The following is a 20,242-nucleotide window of genomic DNA, read 5'->3' as shown; positions in this document are numbered from 1 at the left end:
TTTTTTTTTTTTGTGTCTGTTACCACTTTTTCTCAGCTCTCACCGAACCGATTTCTTTCAATGATACGTCAAAAGATCACAAATTGTATCTAGTCGAAGACATTACCCTCAAAAATTGAAAAAAAATCCCTCGTTCACCGTAAATGGGGGAAACCTCCAAAAAAATTATGAATTTAAAAATCGCTAATTTTCGAAATTTTTTCAATTTTTTTTACTAAAAAGTGCCATAACTTTTTCAAAAATGAACATATCAATATAATTCTTTTTTATATAGATGCATAATATCATTACCTTTCATTTGGTATATTTTTTTCATAAATTTAACCCTTAACCTGCCCACAAGGGGGGATTTAAAATGACAACTTTTTCACAAAAAATTAACTTTTTCAACTTAACTTTTGAAAATGTTCCGGAAGGTCTGACACTTTTATATATATCTTAAATTAAAGCTAATGTAATATACTTTATTATGCAAAAAAAAAATTTCGGACTTTATTTTATCTTCATGGTGAAAACAGACATCAAAGTTTATAAAAAAAATACGATTTTTGTAAAAAAATTCTTTTTTATATTTTTAACTTTATAATGCTATAACTTTTTGAAAGATGTATGGATCAATATAACTTTTTTTTATAGATGCATGATGTCTTTACCTATCATTTGGTATATATTTTTTTATATCTGACCCTTTAATTGCCCACAGGAGGGGATTTAAAATGACAACTTTTTCACAAAAAATTTACTTTTTCAACTTAAATTTTGAAACTGTTCCGAAAAGTCTGACACTTTTATATACAGGGTGATTTTTTTATCATAACCCACTCAATTACTCGCAAAAAAAAAGTTATTTTGAAATTTTTTTTTTTGGGTACTTTTAGTTACATGTTATTCTCTATTAATTCGTTATGAAGTATTTTTTAGGTTCATCCCTTATGTCTTTTAAGGGTCTCAACTTTGATTTTTCAAATTGGAACATGTATTTTGAATTTAATAAAATAATAGACATTTTTTTTTAATAATAAATGGCGTTGGAATTTTTAATATAACTTTATCCGTTACTAAGTTATTTCATTTTAAAGTTACGAATATTTGAGTTAAAATATATGTATAATATACATGGATTAAACTAAACGGTAGCTAATTGTTTTTTTACGACGTCGCTGTTCACAGTTACGCAGCGTTTATTGCCAATTATGACTTTATCTTCAGATATACTTATAATATGATTGTTTATAATGCACTATGTTGTCAATAATCATTTATAAATACACAAACCAGAATGAACCGGTATTCGGTTTCATTGGAAATATTGAGGCATTTTTTCTTATCAATGTGTTATCTAAACAAAACTTATTTAACTTATTACATATTCCCTGAAATTTAAAATTATTTTCGAGAGATACCATAATCTAAAGATTTCTAACAAGTCGAATACCATTCTACTTGGACATATCTGTCTCCATATTAATGTCACAATGCTGTGATATCGTACAAAATTCTGTAATTTTGTCTTAGAGTGTGTTATATTTCTAGAATAATTGCACTAGTTTTTTTCTTTTTGTTCAGTTGTCTTAATATTGAAGTGTTAAACAATTTCTTAAGTTTTGTTCTTTGTCAAAATGGATTTGTTTAAAATTGACTAAAAAAATAGCGTTAGATAAATGTCATTAGTCTTGCGTGAATAATTTCATTTCATAAACACCATAACAGGTAATATTAGTAAATACATATTGATGCTCGCTTAATAAGAAAAAACAATATCTATGAATACATTTTTATTTCACCGCAGATAAGTACAAGTATTTTGATGTGATGTCCGTGACAATTTTTGATATTTTACTGAGCAAACTAGAGTTGAAAACAACTAAATTTTATTTCAGAAAGCAGCTACAATTTTTTTTTCATGCATGCATTAGTATGCTTTGATACCTCAATGTCATAGGATTAATATTGTAATCATATTAATAAACAAAAATTATCTTAATAAAATCTTACTTGTGTTTTAAGTTTTAATTATTTAAGTTATTTAAAATAAATGTTTGAATAGATTATTATTCATATTAAAATTTAGTAGTAATTTACATTACAATAAATTAACATTAACATGTAACATTTACAATAGTTTAATATTTAAATTTTTACATTTATTATGTAAATATAATTTTTCTTATAATTAACAAATTGTTAAATCCTCAGCGTATAATTTTTCATTTGTATATACTTTCACAAAAATGTTTTATTAGTTTTTAAATAAAAAAATTGTTAATTTTTTAGTTAATCTTGCCTTTTTTTTAATCAAAGTGTGATATTTAATATGAGATACACATTTGATAATATAAGGCACATAGTATGTACAGTAATTGAAGCTTTTTATAAAGAGGAAAATATAAAATTTTATAATGAAGTTTTCATTATTATTAAATTGTTTTCATCAATACACTATCACTTATAATAATGAAATTTTCAAACCAATTAACATGTATGATCACAGTTAATGATAAACTTTATACATATATAAAAACTTGATGCTTCAAACAAATAAAATTCAACTACTATTGAAAATTTATTTATAAATCTTAACATTGGAAATGGAAATAACTAATTATAACCTGGGATTCTTAGAGTTCAAAGCAAATCTGATTTTGCTATAGGAAGTTACACACACTTGTATTCATCACGGTTTAATTTGTTAAATTTTTAAAGTATATAAAATCGAGGTTTTTAAAAAAAAAATTTTTTTTTTTAATAAATTTTAATTATTTAAATTAAAAGTGCATTATTAATAACAATGTCACAGTATAGCATTAGTGATAAAANAATGTCAAAGTATAGCATTAGTGATAAAGCTGATATAATGTCTTGCTATATTGAATGTAAGAAAAATAAAAGAGCAGCAGCAAGGTTAATATTTAATATTTTTTAATTTTAAAATATCCATTTAACAAACTTAAAATTAAAGGTTGTACAAACTACGGTACACTAATCGTACATGCCCATCAGAGTCCACGTTTTGTCAAGTTTATAAGAACATGTCGATGTTTGGCAGCTTTAATCGCTCAAAATGTAGGGTTAGGACACTTTCAACTGTACAAAATTCTACCTTAGTTTTAGCTTATCTTAAAACTAATCCAAATAGTTCATTAAGATCTGTGGCAGGTATTCAACTAAAAAGTAAAACATGAAATTAAGACATGTAAATTTGATTTATTTATTTTAGAAATATTGGGATTATCTTACAGTACCGTTCAATGTATTTGTAAAAGGACAAATACCATCCATATAAATCGACAAATGTCCAACAATTGCTAACCAGTGATTATGAAAGGCGATTAGAATTTGTTTTTCATATTATGGTAAATTTGGAGGATAACCCAAATTTTTTATCACGGATATTGTGGACTGATGAGTCAAAATTTTGTAATAATGGTGTTGTCAATCATCACAATAGCCATTATTGGAGTGACACCAATCCTCACTTAACAATTGAGAGTAAAAGTCAGTTTCGGTGGAATATTAATGTTTGGTGTGGTGTGATTGATAATAAGCTTATTGGACCCTATTTTTTTGAAGAAAATTTAAATGCTACTAGATATTTGAATTTTCTGAAAAATGATTTACCAGTTTTGCTGGAAGACTTACCATTGGAAATGAGGCAGCATATTATATGGCAACAAGATGGTGCACCAGCTCATAATGCCAAAATTGTTCAACAATATTTGAATACAATTTATTACAATGGTAATTGGATTGGAACAAATAGCCCTGTTGTGAAATGGCCACCACGGTCACCAGATTTAACTGTACTAGATTTTTACTTGTAGAGTTATTTGAAAAATGAAGTGTTCAGAGAGCAGCAGCAGTTTTCTTCTAAAGAAGAATTAAAACTTAAAATAACCGAAGTATGTTCAAATATTCCACAAGATGTTATTAAAAGAACAACAAATAATGAAGTAAAAAGAAGATTAGAACTCTGCTTTAACACTAATGGGCAACATTTCCAACATTTGTAAATAATTAAAATAAAGTATTTAATAACATAAATGCAACAGTTCATTAATTTAGATTATTAATTAACTCCGGGATAGCAACCACTATCACCTAAAAATTTAAATAATAATAATTAATTAGGTGACACATAAAGAGACGCCTAATTGTGTTTAAACCATCAGATAATTTTTTAAATTTGATATTCACTTTTACCCGGTGTAGCCAGACGTTGAAAAATAAGGCTAGACTATTAATGTATTGAGAAACCAAGAAAACAATGTAGATGGTAAAATTATTTATTTATTCTATTAACTATTCAATTTTTTCTTATAATTCAGTTCAAAATTCTATTATACATCTAGTATGTATACCTAGTAAAATACCTAATAAACTTAATGGTATACATGTATATTTTTTAAAAAATCTGATCCTTTACCAGCTCACAGAGGGGAATTCAAAATGGCAACTTTTCTACAAATAATTGAATTTTGAAAATGTTCCGGAAATAATGACACTTAATAAATTGTAGAAATAATAAGTCTCGAATGATAATTACTTGGATGCAGCAATTTATACAATTAACAATAATTATTTGTTTATAAATTTAATTTATATATTTTTTTTATATACTTACTATGTCTATGCATTCTGAAGATTTTATTTAAAATTAGAGTTGTTGGTTGACAATATGTCATTTCTGTTGATTTTCAACAAAACTATTATCTAACTAAATCTGATATGCATGTAGGGTACAATTAAATTTTTAAAAAGTAAATAATAATCTTAAAATGTCAATATTTTAAAAGTTACATAATTGTTTTTTTTTTTTTAAATCTTTATTTGAAAATTTTTTATCTTTGACAAATATTTTTGTTTTGTTTTCGTTTTGTAAAACATTTAAAGGATTTAACTAAAATTTTTTTATTTTAAGTCATGAAAAATAGTTAATTTATATTTTATAAACATCAATGAACCAAAACTTGTTTGATTGTAGAAAAATGTATTTTNTTTTTTTTTTATTAATGATAAGGCTTCAACAGCTTAGGTTATTAGCCTGCAGAGAGTTATTACAATGTAAAGTTATGAATATTTACAACTTATTGTTTAAATGTATAAGATAAAAAAATTTGTATATAGCTTCTGTGTTTTCTTCGCTGAGAGCAAGTTGGAGAGAAGACGAATCTTTGAATATTTTCCGAGCTGCAGCGTATTTTGGACATCTAGTGACAATGTGGTCGATCGACAGGTCCTCGTTGCATGCGTCACATAGTGGAGCAGGATCCTTGGTGATGAGGAATGAGTGGGTGAGATGAGTGTGGCCTATTCTAGCCCGGGTTATAATGACCTCGTCCCTTCTTTTGAGGTTACAGGGAAAAATCCATTTTTTTATGGAGGGCTTGATGTTTCTCAGTTTATTTGATAGCGGGACTCTGTTCCATTTAGTTTGCCATGTGTCAGAGATTTTGGTGTTAATGATGTCCAGCAATTCTGAGGATGTAGTTAGGTTTATTTCTAAGGCATTTTGAGGAAGTGTGGCTTCATTTGCAGATTTATCTGCTCTTTCATTGCCAGAAATTTCGACGTGAGAGGGGACCCACATGAAAGAGAAAGTTTTGTTAGAGGTAGATATCTGTTTTTGGATGTGTTGTACTAGTTCATTCTTGGGGTATGGATTTGAGATAGATATTAAAGCACTCAAAGAGTCGCTTATGATGGTGAAAGAATCTGAATTTAAGGAGGAGGCGATTTTCAGAGCTTCAAAGATGGCATAAGCTTCAGCTGTGTATATATTGGTGCTAGGAGGAAGTGAGAATTTATGATTTTCATGACCTATGATTGTTGCAAAACCCACTCCATTAGAGTTTTTGGATGCATAGCAGTTTTTTGTTAACTAATTTTATAAAAAAAATTTTGTATTAGTATTTTTTTTTACAATTGTACTTGTATATTAATCTTATTTATAATAAAATTTTAATATATTTTTGGAAAAAAAATGTATATGTTTGTTGTTTTATTGAAACCTTTTATTATTTTTATTAGCTACCTTGATATTATAAACCTTTCTGTTGATAAAGTCTTATGGGCAATAAACGCTGCGTAACTGTGAACAGCGACGTCGTAAAAAAACAATTAGCTACCGTTTAGTTTAATCCATGTATATTATACATATATTTTAACTCAAATATTCGTAACTTTAAAATGAAATAACTTAGTAACGGATAAAGTTATATTAAAAATTCCAACGCCATTTATTATTAAAAAAAAATGTCTATTATTTTATTAAATTCAAAATACATGTTCCAATTTGAAAAATCAAAGTTGAGACCCTTAAAAGACATAAGGGATGAACCTAAAAAATACTTCATAACGAATTAATAGAGAATAACATGTAACTAAAAGTACCCAAAAAAAAAAAATTTCAAAATAACTTTTTTTTTGCGAGTAATTGAGTGGGTTATGATAAAAAAATCACCCTGTATAACTTAAATTGAAGTTAATGTAATATACTTTATTATGGTAAAAAAAAATTTCGGACTTTATTTTATCTTCACGCTGAAAATGGCTACCGAATGCTATTTTTGTGTGAAAATTTTCGATTTTATTTTTTACATTTTTAACTTTATAATGCTATGACATATTTAAAAGTGTATGGATCAACATTATTTTTTTATAAGAAATAATATTTTTTAATAATCCCTTTTTCATTCGACATACTTTATCTTAATTAGGATATTAATAATGAACTAGCAGATCATGTAGCTTTTGGAATAATCCACCAATTTTTTAAAATTAAACACTATCTAAAGATTTGCATCGAAGCGTTTTTTTTTTGATAGTGATTTTAATCACTGTCAGATATCATTATACTTGATCCATCTATGCCACGTCACCACTTTGCCGCGACCCCCCTGTGCTGGGTTTTTTTTTTTGTGTCTTACTACTTTTTCTCAGCTCTCACCGAACCAATTACTTTCAACTTTTCGTCAAAAGATCACAAATCGTATCTAGTCGAAAACATTACCCTCAAAAGTTGAAAAATATCCCTTGTTACCCGTAAATGGGGGAAATACAAAAAAAAATTGTCGACATTTTTAAAATTTTTTTACTTAAAATTGACATAACTTATTAAAAATGACAAAATCGATGTAATTCTTTTTAAATATATACATGAGGTATTAAAATAATTTAAAAAATATATAAAATGATGAATCATTTTATATATTTTTTTTATAAATTGAACCTTTTATCTGCCTTCAGGGGGGATTCAAAATGACAACTTATTCACAAAAAATTTACTAATTCAACTTAACTTTTGAAAGTGTTCCGGAAACTCTGATACTTATATATATATTTTAAGTTAAAGCTAATATAATATATTTTATTATAGAAGAAAAAATTTTTGGACTTTATTTTGTCTTCACATTGAAAATGGCCACCCAATGCTATTTTTGTGTGAAAATTCTCGATTTTATATTTTACATGTTTAACTATATACCTATATAACTTTTTGAAAAATAGATCAATACAATTTTTTTATGAAAAATATTATTTATACACATCTTTCATTCGATATACTTTTTTTCTCATTATACAGGGAGGGGTTCAAAACTTAAAAATGAATATAGAAAGTAGAACTTTTTCAACTTTATTTTTGAAAGTGTCATTAAAACGGACACATATATATCTTAAATTAAAGCTTATTTAATATAGTTTAATATGAAATCAAATTTCGGAATTTATATTGTTTTCATGGTGAGTACGAACATCAAAGTTAATAAAAAAAAATACGATTCTTGAAAAATGTATGGATCATTACAATTTTTTTATAAGTATTATTTATATACTTCTTTAATAAATATTATTAAAATAATAATATTTAATAAATTAAAAAAGTAATTCTTAACTTATTTAAATAGATAAAACCGCTCAAAAATTAATCAATTTAATATTATGAATACCTTTTCAAATTTTAATCATAATGAATTTTGATAAATAATTTATTAATTTTATAAAACTAATTACTCTACATTAATTTTTATCATTTGCTGATCAAATACTAATATACCTTTATCGATACATATTTTTAATTACTAATAAACTCATGTAAACTATGTTTGTGAATAATATTGCTTCATATACACCATAGAATTTATAATACAAATCAATAATAACAAATAAGCCATTTTCTTCAAGTTTATTAAGATATATTTAAAATAGTTTTGTAAAAATGCAGCAATTTTCTGATTGTGAATAATCTTCCTGTTGCTTACAATATTTGTCCATATGGCATCTCCGTCTACAAAGGATGCAAACTGCAAATTAGAAAATAATTGATAAGTAGGATTGAAAATTTAGACTTAATATTTTAAATAATATTTATATTATTTGAAGCTTATATTACATAAGCTTATTATATTAATTAAAGCTTATGTAATATACTGTAATATGAAAAACAAATTTCGGACTTTATTTTGTTTACATTGTGAAAACGGACTTCAAAGTTAATAAAAAAAATACGATTTTTGTAAAACAAAAATTTTTATTTTTAACTAGACAATGCTATGATTGATGGTTTAGTGTGTTGGGCGGTTGATAAGAAAGTAGAGCAGAGATGAGAATGCTTAGATGGTTGAATGGAGTGACTAGAATAAATAGAATAAGGGACGAGCATATAAAGGGTGTATAGGTGTAGCGTCAATCGTGGATAAGATGAGAGAAAATAGATTTAGATGGTTTGATCATGTTATGAGGAGAGAAGAATTGGAAGCTGTAGGAACAGTTATAGAAATTAATGTTGAAGGAAGAAGAAGTAGAGGAAGACCAAAAAAGAGATGGAAGGATGCTATTGAATGCGATTTGAGGACAGCTGATGTGAGCATAGATGATGTGGGAGATCGTGTCAAGTGGAAGTTTAGGATAAGGGTTGCCGACCCCAAGTAGTTGGGATTATGGTGAGGAAGAAGAAGAAGACCTATTGACAATTCTATTATTATTTCATTAAATAACTTAAATGTATTAAAATCATTAGTACTTCCATATAGTAACAATTTCTCAACTGACAATTTAATTGAAATGAAAATAAAGTTTAAAAGTAAGTATTCCTATTAAATGGTCAGTGTCCTGGATTGTATGGGCTTCAGGAGGAATAAATATTGTACATTACTAGATTGCATTTTAAAAGTTTATATTTATTAATGTTGAATTGTAAAAAATGAAATGATTTAGCAGTTAAAAGTTTATGGAAAAAATTAGTATATGAAGAATTTAAAGATTCATATCATAGGGGTTTTCATGCCACAAATCAACATTCAATATATGAGTTACATTATATTATTTTAAGTTAAAATGGAGAAATTTGGTAGAAAAACTATTACAATAGTAATGGAATATACATAATTTATAGAATTATAAAGTAATACAAATAAATTAACTAAAATTGTCTTGTTAAATAACATATTGATAAAATATCAAAACATAAAATTAGTTTTGTATTTTAGCTTTGATGCGAAGCGGAGAAGGTATTAATTTTACTATGGTGCGTTTTTTTTTTTTTTTTTTTGTCTGTTGCCACTTTTTCTCAGCTCTCACTGGACCGATTTCTTTCAAANTTTTTTTTTTTTTTATGTCTGTTGCCACTTTTTCTCAGCTCTCACTGGACCGATTTCTTTCAAAAATATGTCAAAAGATCACAAATCGTACCTAGTCGAAAACATTACCCTCAAAAATTAAAAAAATTCCCTCGTTCCCCGCAAATGGGGGAAATATCCAAAAAAATTACAAATTTAAAAATCGCTAATTTTCGAAATTTTTTCACTTTTTTTTCTTAAAATTTCCATAACTTTTTGAAAAATCAACAAATCAACATAATTTTTTTTTATACTAAAACCTTAGATATTTACCTTTCATTTGATATCATTTTTTTGAAAATCTATCACTTAACCTGCTCATTGGGGGGGATTTAAAATGGCAACTTTTTTACAAAAATTAATTTTTTCAACTTAATTTTTGAAAATGTTCCGGAAAGACTGCGTCCTTTAAACATATATCAAATTAAAGCTTATTTTATGTACTACAAAATGAAAAAAAAAAATTTATCCCGACGACCTATCTTCTATACGCAAATGGCTACCATATTGAAGAATATGCTATTTTTGTATGAAAATTATGGGTTTTGTACTTTATTTTAATAGAAGTTGATGTTGCTTTTGCAATTATCNTTTTATTTTAATAGAAGTTGATGTTGCTTTTGCAATTATCCATCAATTTTTTAAAATTAAACACTATCTACAGATTTGCATCGAAGCGTTTCTTATGATAGTGATTTTAATCACTGTCAGATTAAATCTATACTGGACCCTACTATGCAATGTCTCCACTATGCCGCGACCCCACTGTGCTACTGTTTTATTTTAATCTGTGTTATAAATATAATCTAATCAAATAAAATTAATTTGTATGATGTATTGTAATAATTTTATTAAGTCAAAACGAAATATAAGTTTATTTTAATAAACTTTTTTTTATGTTCAAAAGTGATATATTCTAGAATTAATATTTTCTAAAAGAAAATACTTCAAAGGGTTTTTATTGAAACCTAATATCTCTCAATTCGATTTTCTAGCAAAAATTGATTGATTTTTTGTTTAGTATTCATAATTGTAATTTGTATCAAAATAATCAAGAAAAATATTTAAAAATTTTATAAAGTAATTTTGAATCGTTTTCTTTTGTGTAAGTTATTTTATAAAGAGATTTTATGTTTAGCATGAAATAATTAATAATTACAGATTTATCATCAAATTATTCTTCATTATATTTATTGCAATGATGATATTTAACATAAACTAACGTTTATTGTGCTAGGAAAAATGAATAAACATAAACGAATTAGAAAATGTATAAAAATGTTTACAATAACTTGAATAGGTTCAATTTTGCGAAGAACATTTTGACAATATTAATATATTTAAATTGCTATTGTGGGTTTGACACAAAGAAAACGATAAACTAACTGAAATAAAAGCGAAACTCCAATTAAGTAATAAATGCGTTACTATGGACTAAATAAATTGTTAAAGACCAAAAAAGTTATTGAAGAAGAAAATCATTTGTGGATAGTATTATTTAAAATTAAAAATATATCTAAATGATATCGAAGAACTTCAATAAACATCATCTGCTTTGCACTTTCATTAATTCAATGGTAATGTATGAATGTGAAATGTGGAAATTATTGAAATTTTATGAAGAATCATCAGAACGTGTGTAGATAAAATTACAGGGAATGGAAAATTAAAATAAATGAAGAGCTTAAATAGTTGTAACAGTTATCTGGAATAATTAGGAAGAAAAAAGGACTTTTGGAGAGATTACGACTAAAATAGATGAACGAAGAAGTCTAGAAGTATTTGCAAATAATGAATTTAAATGCTGATTGGTATGTTTTGATGATATATAGGGAGAAGTTACATAATCTGTACTTATCTGTATGATATCTATGGTTTTTTAAAATAAAATTTTTCTACATAAAATAATTAAAATTAAAAATTACGAAATAAAATTATTAATAAGTAAAAACTTATAAAACCAAATTCAGGAAGGTAATTTAACTCTTAAATTAACCGTTTAACCGAAATTTTTTATTTAGCTTAGATAATTGTGTAAGTAGTTTCTCTAACTTAAATGAATAATTTTCATGCAAAAAAAGTATATATTTTGTTATAAAAAAGTATACACTTTTATGTCATGAAATGATGTTTAAACACATTTTATGCCGTAACTATGACCACATTGGTATATAAAATGTAAGAAATAATTTTGTAATTAATATTTTCTGTTTAAAAAAACAGATGGATGTGATAAAGTCTTATATAATTATATTCATTTTTTGTTTTTCTTACATAAAGTGCCAACCTAAAAATACAGGATTCACACGTAAGTTTATTTGAGCGCTTTTTATTTAGGGATTATAAATATAGATGTCCTCAGCTATAAAAAGTTTATTGTGATAACATTTGCCATTTGTCTTAAGTAAACATCCTTGTGAATTACAATACTTAAAAATATTTTAATTTATAATCAATTTTAAGATATTTTAAATTATATGTAATAAATAGCTTTACAGTTATTTTTAAAAGCAGCAATGAAATAATTTATACTTTATTTTTACTCTAAAAATAGTTCCTTAACTACACCTCACGAAATATTTTTGAAATATTAGAACTAATTATTAATTATCTTTTTTTAACATTAATGGTTCTTAGTAAAGTTGTTTTACAGGATAAATGAACTTTTTGTTACAATTCCTGTTAACCTAAACTCGTATCAACTTTCTATTTTCAAATGGTAACCTATTTTTTTAAAATCATTTAATTTCTTTAATTAAATAAAATTGTTTGACATAGAGACAGGACCCCTGTCACCCCTTTTAAAAATGCCACTGGGTATATTATTAATCAACTAATAAATGATTTTAATCAATTAGGATATAAAGATAATCTTAATATCAAGAATGTATCTAATACCAAATTTAAGCCAACTGTTTTTACACAATCTCAAATTATCAGTAAAAAATGCAAAAAATATGACGTTGGGAACCCTTTTGAAAAATTTGAAAATATAAAACAATATTTTAAAAATAATTTCCAAAGTAATGTTATGGAAACTACTAATATTTTACATGATCGTATAATAGAATGTAATGCTAATATATACGAACGTTACAAAGATGCTTTTGGAAATTTTATTAAACGTGGTAATCGAATTAAACGTTATTCAACGTAGTTCATAATTCAGTGTATTTATTGTTACACTAAAACTATACTAAATATCAAAATATTCTAACTTAAAAGTAAATGTAATGTTAAAACGTGTATTTTAGTACCTATGATCCAAATCTATTGTTAATACTAAATCTAATTATTAATCTATTGTGTAATCTAGTAAAATAATTATAATTAAATTATCCTATTTATTTTATTTCATATCAAAATTATATACATTATTTATTAACTATATTTATTATTATACAAAGTGAAAAAAAAAAAAACAAATACATATTATAGTTTGTAAATATATTATTAAAATAAATTTTATTGTTTTGTATTAATAACTATTACTATATTATATTAGTATATGGTATATTAGTATAAGCAATAAATGAAATTAACAGTATTAAAATTAAAATTAGACTTTAATATCATGAATAGGTTTTTGACAATTGTAAAACAGTAGTATGTTTTTGTTTTTACTAACACAATAAGCATCATCCAGAAAATTTTTTCGGGGGCGGCAAAGGTGGTGAAGACGATGTATGCATTGTTACATACATGACGTCACAACTACTCTTGGTATAATGTTTCATATACTGGCTGTGCACCGTTGTGTTAATTTAATTATCATGAATATGATAACAGTGTTTTAAAAAAATTATTATTATTATTAGAGATTTTTACACGAATTGATTGAAAATTGTTATATACGTATGTATTTCACTCGGTTTTTGGTGATGTTTTGAGTAAAAATGATTATTACCTGATAATAATAATTTATTATATTATTGAATACCCGTTGTTATTACAATAATTAATATAAAAAACAAAACGTACACATTAAAATATACTTAACTATGGACAAACATTAAACTATTAACAAATGCCGCTTACGACAATACTATAGGTTATTATAATAATTCTATGTTAACGAATATTTTAAAATTAAAGTGAAAAACGTATATTTTATTTAAAAGCCATAAGTTTTACCCAGTTTTATTATTATAGTTTTCACAATGTTATTTAAACATGATTTACACCCGTCGAAAAAAAAATTAGCTATGGTATTTAACGAATGGAATCTGGTTTCTAGCGGTTAATACAAGTGATCACATTTGTAAGATAATGGTTTTTACCTCCTATTGAGATTTTTCAATATCTCTTTAGAGTTCGTTATTTATAAATAAACTTCTTAGAAAGTTAAAAAAAAATCATCCATATCGAATCGGGAGTCTTAACCAGTTCAAAACATTTATGAGTGGTTGTTTTGTGTGTTTTCATCCCTACTTAAATTTGAAAAAAAAAAAAAGAAAAATTACATTGGTTGAGTGATTAAGTTAGAATCTCTCTATGAGCTATAAAATAGAGTAAAATACTTCATCACTTGATATAAGTTTTACAGTTTAACACCGTCAACATCGAATCAGCATCCATTTATTCATTAAACATGGCAAAGAATAGTTATGGATTACTTACTGAGTTAATACAAGACCGCGAAAACATTAAACGAAAATATATGAAATTAAAACAAAATTATTTTAACACAATAATATATAAGACAAATTTAGTACCAGTAATAACACCACTTGAAAATTTAGTGAGTATAAATAATAAATATGATATGAGAGGGTCATACGATTGGCTTTCAATTATACAAACTATAACGGATAAGTAGAATAACTCAAAACTTGAAAGTTATGAAGTAACTTATGTGAATAAATGGTTATCGCGAAATAGACACTCCATGACAGAAAATGTTGGACATACTGAAAGTTTTCTAATTCAGGAAATTTAATACTCACTACCATTTGAATACATTTATGTAAAAGGATTACAGAAACAACGAATACTTTCAGAGTTTATACCAACCATGAACATCTTTAATTTGGAGAGTTTGGGTATGCCGCGTATAGATCAGTTAGAACCATGTGAAAATTCACCTAGTTGTATGTACCATATGAACTCAAATCCAAAACATTGTACATTTTATAAAATATTTCAACTTAGAAATTGGTTTAAAAATAATACTTAATTATGTATTACACACACACGTATATTTTATGTATTATATGTACAGTATACATTTTTTTATAAAATTACTAAACTATTTTTACTGATACATTGCGTTTTATTATTTTCTTGTTAGAGGTTTTATACCTCTAAATAACAAAGCACTCAGTTTAAAATCGAATGTGATATATGTTGTGTACAATATGTGGTTGAGTGATTGATCACCTTTACCAATCTAGTAGTTGTCAGTGGTGGTTTTTTTATAGAATTATTATATATATGTATAATTATTTAAAAAAAAAAAAAATTATAATTTTTAATTATTAAAACCTAGTTTTCCTTCGGTTTTTCCTCGGTGAAATGAGTCTTCCCTTTCTACACCATACTTCCTGCACAATGGTGATTCCGATACCCCCATTGCGTTAAGATGCTTAGCAGGTGACCATGTCCTGTCAGGGTGCTTATTTGATGTCTAGTCATGCTATTAAGATCACCCAGNTTTAGTTTTAGTTATTATTGAGGTGGACATAATGCCCATGCACTCAGACCTGTTGGTCCATTGTGCGCACCTCATACCGAATTGTCTTGATTCGTTTTACCCACCTAAGTGTTATCACCAAAGTGTTAATACATTACCAACCATAAGTCACCTCTAAAAAGGTTTATTCAAGTATTTTGATCTTAGTGTGGACAAGGCTTCACATTCGCACATGATGTGAAATGAGTCTTCCTCTTCTACACCATACTTCCTGCACAATGGTGATTCCGATACCCCCATTGCGTTAAGATGCTTAGCAGGTGACCATGTCCTGTCAGGNGACCATGTCCTGTCAGTAGACCAGTCAGGGTGCTTATTTGATGTCTAGTCATGCTATTAAGATCACCCAGCAATAAATCAGGGGTCTTGATAAACATTTTAGATTGTCTAGGTACTACCAAGTACTTCCAGATTTTCCTGTGTTGTTCTCTGCACCAATTCTTGGGTAACGCTTTGAGCGATTGCTCAGTGAGCCCTACCACTGGTTCTGGTCCAACATAGGTGTTCTCTGTTCCTTTCCTGTCTAGAAAGTCAGCATTCTCATTTTCAGTGACACCGTTGTGTCCCGGCACCCACGCTAGTGTAACTTCGTTGAACTTCGATAGTGATTCTAAAGTTTCCCTGCATTCGAGGACCAGTTTTTNAAGTTTCCCTGCATTCGAGGACCAGCTTTGAATTCACCTGATCGTTACAGAGTGCTTTCAAAGCCGCTTGACTATCACTTAAGATAGTTATCTTCCTATTTTTGTATACCAGCAGGTTCTGAGCCCCTACCAGTATCGCCATCACCTCTGCTTGGAAAACAGAGGGTGTTGTGCCCAATGACATACTGACATTTATTCGTGGCTTTAAGCCCCAAATTCCAGCACCTACCTTTCCTGATTTTTTGGATCCATCTGCATATATCACAAATCCTCCTTTGTCAGTCAGGTGGTTAATATTCCATTCTCTACGTGTANTTAATATTCCATTCTATACGTGTAGTGATCTCCACTTTGTAGGGAATGTTATTCTTAAGAACCGGTTTGATATAGTCCAAGGGGTATTCTAAAAAGCCCTTGTCTATCTCTTTTAGTATTTTACCATGTTCTGTTGTATCACTCTCCAAAGTCCACATACCTAAGTTGTGGAATCTTAGTGCTGTAGCTTTCGCGTGAGCTTTCACCTCTAGATGCAGAGGAGGCAATCCAATTAGTGCCTCTAATGCAACCGTTGGTGTAGTTCTTAATGCTCCAGTAATGGCAATAGCAGCCATTCTCTGTATGCGATTAAGTTCTTTGTTTAACACTCTTGATTACTCATTACTCATTANCTGTTTGACACTCTTGATTACTTTGGTCTCATTGAGCTGTCCCAAAATGGAGCGTTCCTTAAGCATGGATTCTATCCACTTAATAATAAGTGGTTCTATTCCATGCTGTTGTGCAGATTCACACATAGCATCGAAGGGAGTATTGTCAAAAGCCCCTTCGATGTCCAGGAATATACCTACTGCATACATTTTATTCTCTACAGCTTTCCCTATCTTAGTAGTTAAGCAGTGTAGAGCTGTATCATAAGATTTCCCCATTTGATGCGCATGTTGGTGGTTTTCATGTAAAGGGTTCTCCTTAAGAGGCCCCTCCTTGATGTACCTACCAATACGTTTCTCCATAGTCTTAAGAAGAAAAGAAGTAANACCTATCAATAAGTTTCTCCATAGTCTTAAGAAGAAAAGAAGTAAGACTTATTGGTCTGTAGGATTTTGCTTCATAATAGTTAGTGCGGTTAGGTTTGGGTATAAACACTACCCTAACCTTACGCCAGCTTTGTGGTTGATAACCATAGGCAAGGCATGCCCTAAATATTTTGCAGAGATAGGGGACGATTATCTCTAACCCTTCTTGCAGAAGTGCAGGGAAAATTTCGTCACAGCCTGAAGCTTTAAAACTGCCAAAGGCTTTTATTGCCCATCTTATTCCATTTGGGGTTATCACTTTCCTGGTTAGTTTCCAATCAATGCAGGTCACACGTTTGTCCTGTACATCATGTGACTGTTCTCTTTTGTTAATTCCAAAGTCAGGAAAATGTGTGTTCATCAAATGTGATAATGTTTCATTATCATTATTGGTGAACATTCCGTCAGGCAGTAGTATTGCCTCGACAGTTTTGTTTGGTCCATTCCTCATTGATCGCAGAAGTCTTGTTGATATAAGGAGTTGTTGTATATCTCCACAAAACTTCTTCCAGCTTTCTCTTTTGGACTTTTTCAATGCAGATTTGTAGTTCCTTTGGGCGTCCTTATAGGATTCCCAGTGTTGTTCCAAACCTGATTTCATTGCTTTATTTAAGAGCTTACGTGAACTCTTTCTTAATTTAGACAGGTTAGCATTCCACCAAGCTACACCCTGCCCTGTACCTTTCCTTTCTATTAAAGGACAGTTTTCTTTGTAAGCTGAGACAATGGAGTCCTGTAGCATATTTACAGCCCTTTCAGTACTCTGTCTCGACCCCAATCTAAACTGTAGGTTAATCAGGTCACGAGAGAGATCTGCCCTGTATTTGTCCCAGTTTGTTTTTTTTGGGTTCCTATAGTACTCCGTCTCAACTTTGTTAATTTCCAAAGTGAATCGTAAGTGCCTATGATCAGAAAGAGAAGGTTCGGAGGACACTTTCCACCCTTTTATCTTTTGAAGTAACCCTTTTGAACAAACTGTCAGATCAATGACTTCCTGCCTGTTCCTGATAACCAATGTAGGTTCACTACCTCTGTTCAGTATACTTACGTCTGTAATCAGCAATAGATCCATTATAACCTCTCCTCTTTGGTTGATGTTACTGCTCCCCCAAATAGTGTGGTGTGCATTAGCATCCATACCTAGGATTAGTTCTAATTTTTCATTTTTGCAATAATTAAAGAGCTTAGTTAGGTCCCTACCTGGGTCTGTGACCTCATATGGTAAGTATCTTGAAGCTACTATAATGTTTTTACCATCATTTAGTGTTACTTNTACTATGATATTTTTACCATCATTTAGTGTTACTCTAATAATAGTCAAGTCTGCACTTGATAGATTAAGTATCAGGCTGGCTTTAACTTTATTATTAACCAAAATGCAAGTTCTTGGTTTATCTGCTTGTTTATGAAACAGTTTAAAATCCCTTAGATTTAGCCCCTTAATCTGGTCCCCATTTATCCATGGTTCCTGAATAAGTGCTATTTGTAAGGGTGTTGTATGCCTCTCAGTTAGGGTCCTTAGTAATACACTACTGGCCCCTTTACTGTGATGCAGGTTTATTTGCGTGAATTGAATTCTATTGTCAGCCATTCAGAAAAACTGATGTTGACGCTTAAGAAAGCACGCTGTACTGGGTGTGATACAGGTGTCTGAAACAGTCCCTGTGTTACACAGCCCCCCCTGTGGGTGGTGTCCCCCCGCCAACACCAGGTGGCGATCGTGCCTTAGGTTCGCTCTCCACATTTCCTTTTGGATCCGTGGAGAGGTTCCCCTCAGCTGTGGCCGTTATTGAGGGTGGCGGTTTCCTGGGTCCCTTTCCCTTACGTAACACACTTCCTCCCTTCCCTTTCGAGACAGGAGTAAAGTGTGTCCGTTTGTTCCTTACCTGTGCCTTACCTCCTTTCCCGAGTAGCACTGGTGATTCCTCAGCCTTCCTCTTCCCAGATTTTTGAGGTGTGAATTTTTTCACATCCTTTTGGGCTGGTGGCTGCTTGGCAACATAATCTGTGAAGCAAACTCTGCCCATTCCAAAATATGGACTGCGCTTAAGTTCCTCCAGTTTGACCATGCTGTTTTCGTCCACACTTAGGAACAAAGTTTGTCCTTTCGGGCCAACCTCTGTCTCATGGTGGACTTTCCAGATCGCCGTGTTCAGCCCTGGGTTTTGCTTTGCCAAAATTTCCAAGATCTTCTTGGACTCTTTTGGCAGCCCTGGTATATGAGTGACCATCCGTTTATACTTGATCGGGTTATAGGCTTCCAAATGGAGTTCTGCACCGTCCCAAAGTTTTATCAGGTTGAAATGGTCAGTGAGCCACTTAAGAGAGCTCTCTTGGGCTGCACTGATCACAAGTGCTCCATCAGTGAGTCTGGTGTCATCAAACCTTGGTACGTCGGTTCCATCAGTATCCGACAGTATCAAGTCTCCAACACAAGTCTCAATGAGTAGCCCCTGCTCTGTGGTCAACTTGTTAGTGGGGTAGCCTGCGAGGACCAGAGCCACTTTTTTATCATCGGTTACCACGTCCCTGTAGGTCGGTACCCAATGAGTTTTCTTACATGGAGGTTCTTGACCCTTGTCCTCAGGTTTTTGAGCTTCGGTTCCCTTTGACTTTTTCAAGTCATCGGTTCCCTTGTCTCCCTCCTTTGGTAGGTTCTTCTGCCCCTCCATGTTTGCTCGGCTCCTCTTCAGCTTGCGCTTCTGACTGCCGCTCAGTTTCTCAGGTCTAAGTTTGTAATGTCACAAATTCGAAGGTGGACCGTTTATGATTTTTTGTTATGTCTACTTATTTATTTTATCGCGCGAAAGAACCTTTTTCTGACACAGCGGTGTCAACCACTCATTATTTTGCCTCTGACCGCTAGATAAGGCGATAAAAGAGAAATATAATTAAAATCGAATTGTTTATCAGTATTGATCCCTTCCAAAAAGACTGGCCGTTATCGATTTGAAATCGCCGTTAGATCGATGTTGACTCTTCTCTATTCTTTCTTCTGTCATTGACCGTGCTAGGGTGCACACATATGTTGTTTTATTGACATATTATTCAATGATGGAGTAGAGCCGCCAACGGCGAACGGCCAGATCTTTTCGGCGAAGCATCCAGACCATCGGATGGGTGTCTTCGGAGACCGGGTATCGTTTTCTTTTAGCTTCGATGCGAAGCTGAGAAGGTATTGGTTTTACTAAGATGTGTTTTTTTTTTTTTTTTTTTTTT

The 20,242-nt window shown here is 29.6% G+C and overlaps 1 protein-coding gene across 1 annotated transcript; it reads right to left on the bottom strand.

The window, feature by feature from the left end:
• Positions 1–5,001: 5,001 nt before the first annotated feature.
• LOC126898229 (uncharacterized) lies at positions 5,002–16,876 on the bottom strand. Its single transcript, XM_050672169.1, has 4 exons — positions 16,640–16,876; positions 16,328–16,564; positions 15,988–16,278; positions 5,002–5,878 (listed from the first exon to the last, which is right to left on the bottom strand). The coding sequence occupies exons 1-4, from the start codon at positions 16,874–16,876 to the stop codon at positions 5,078–5,080; spliced, it is 1,566 nt and encodes a 521-aa protein (XP_050528126.1). The 3' UTR covers positions 5,002–5,077.
• Between the last annotated feature and the right edge of the window lie 3,366 nt (positions 16,877–20,242).

The sequence above is a fragment of the Daktulosphaira vitifoliae genome, unplaced genomic scaffold (genome assembly GCF_025091365.1).
Source record: "Daktulosphaira vitifoliae isolate Bord-2020 unplaced genomic scaffold, ASM2509136v1 Scaffold_2, whole genome shotgun sequence".
Taxonomy (NCBI): domain Eukaryota; kingdom Metazoa; phylum Arthropoda; class Insecta; order Hemiptera; family Phylloxeridae; genus Daktulosphaira; species Daktulosphaira vitifoliae.
This window is presented reverse-complemented; position numbering and strand designations above follow the sequence as displayed.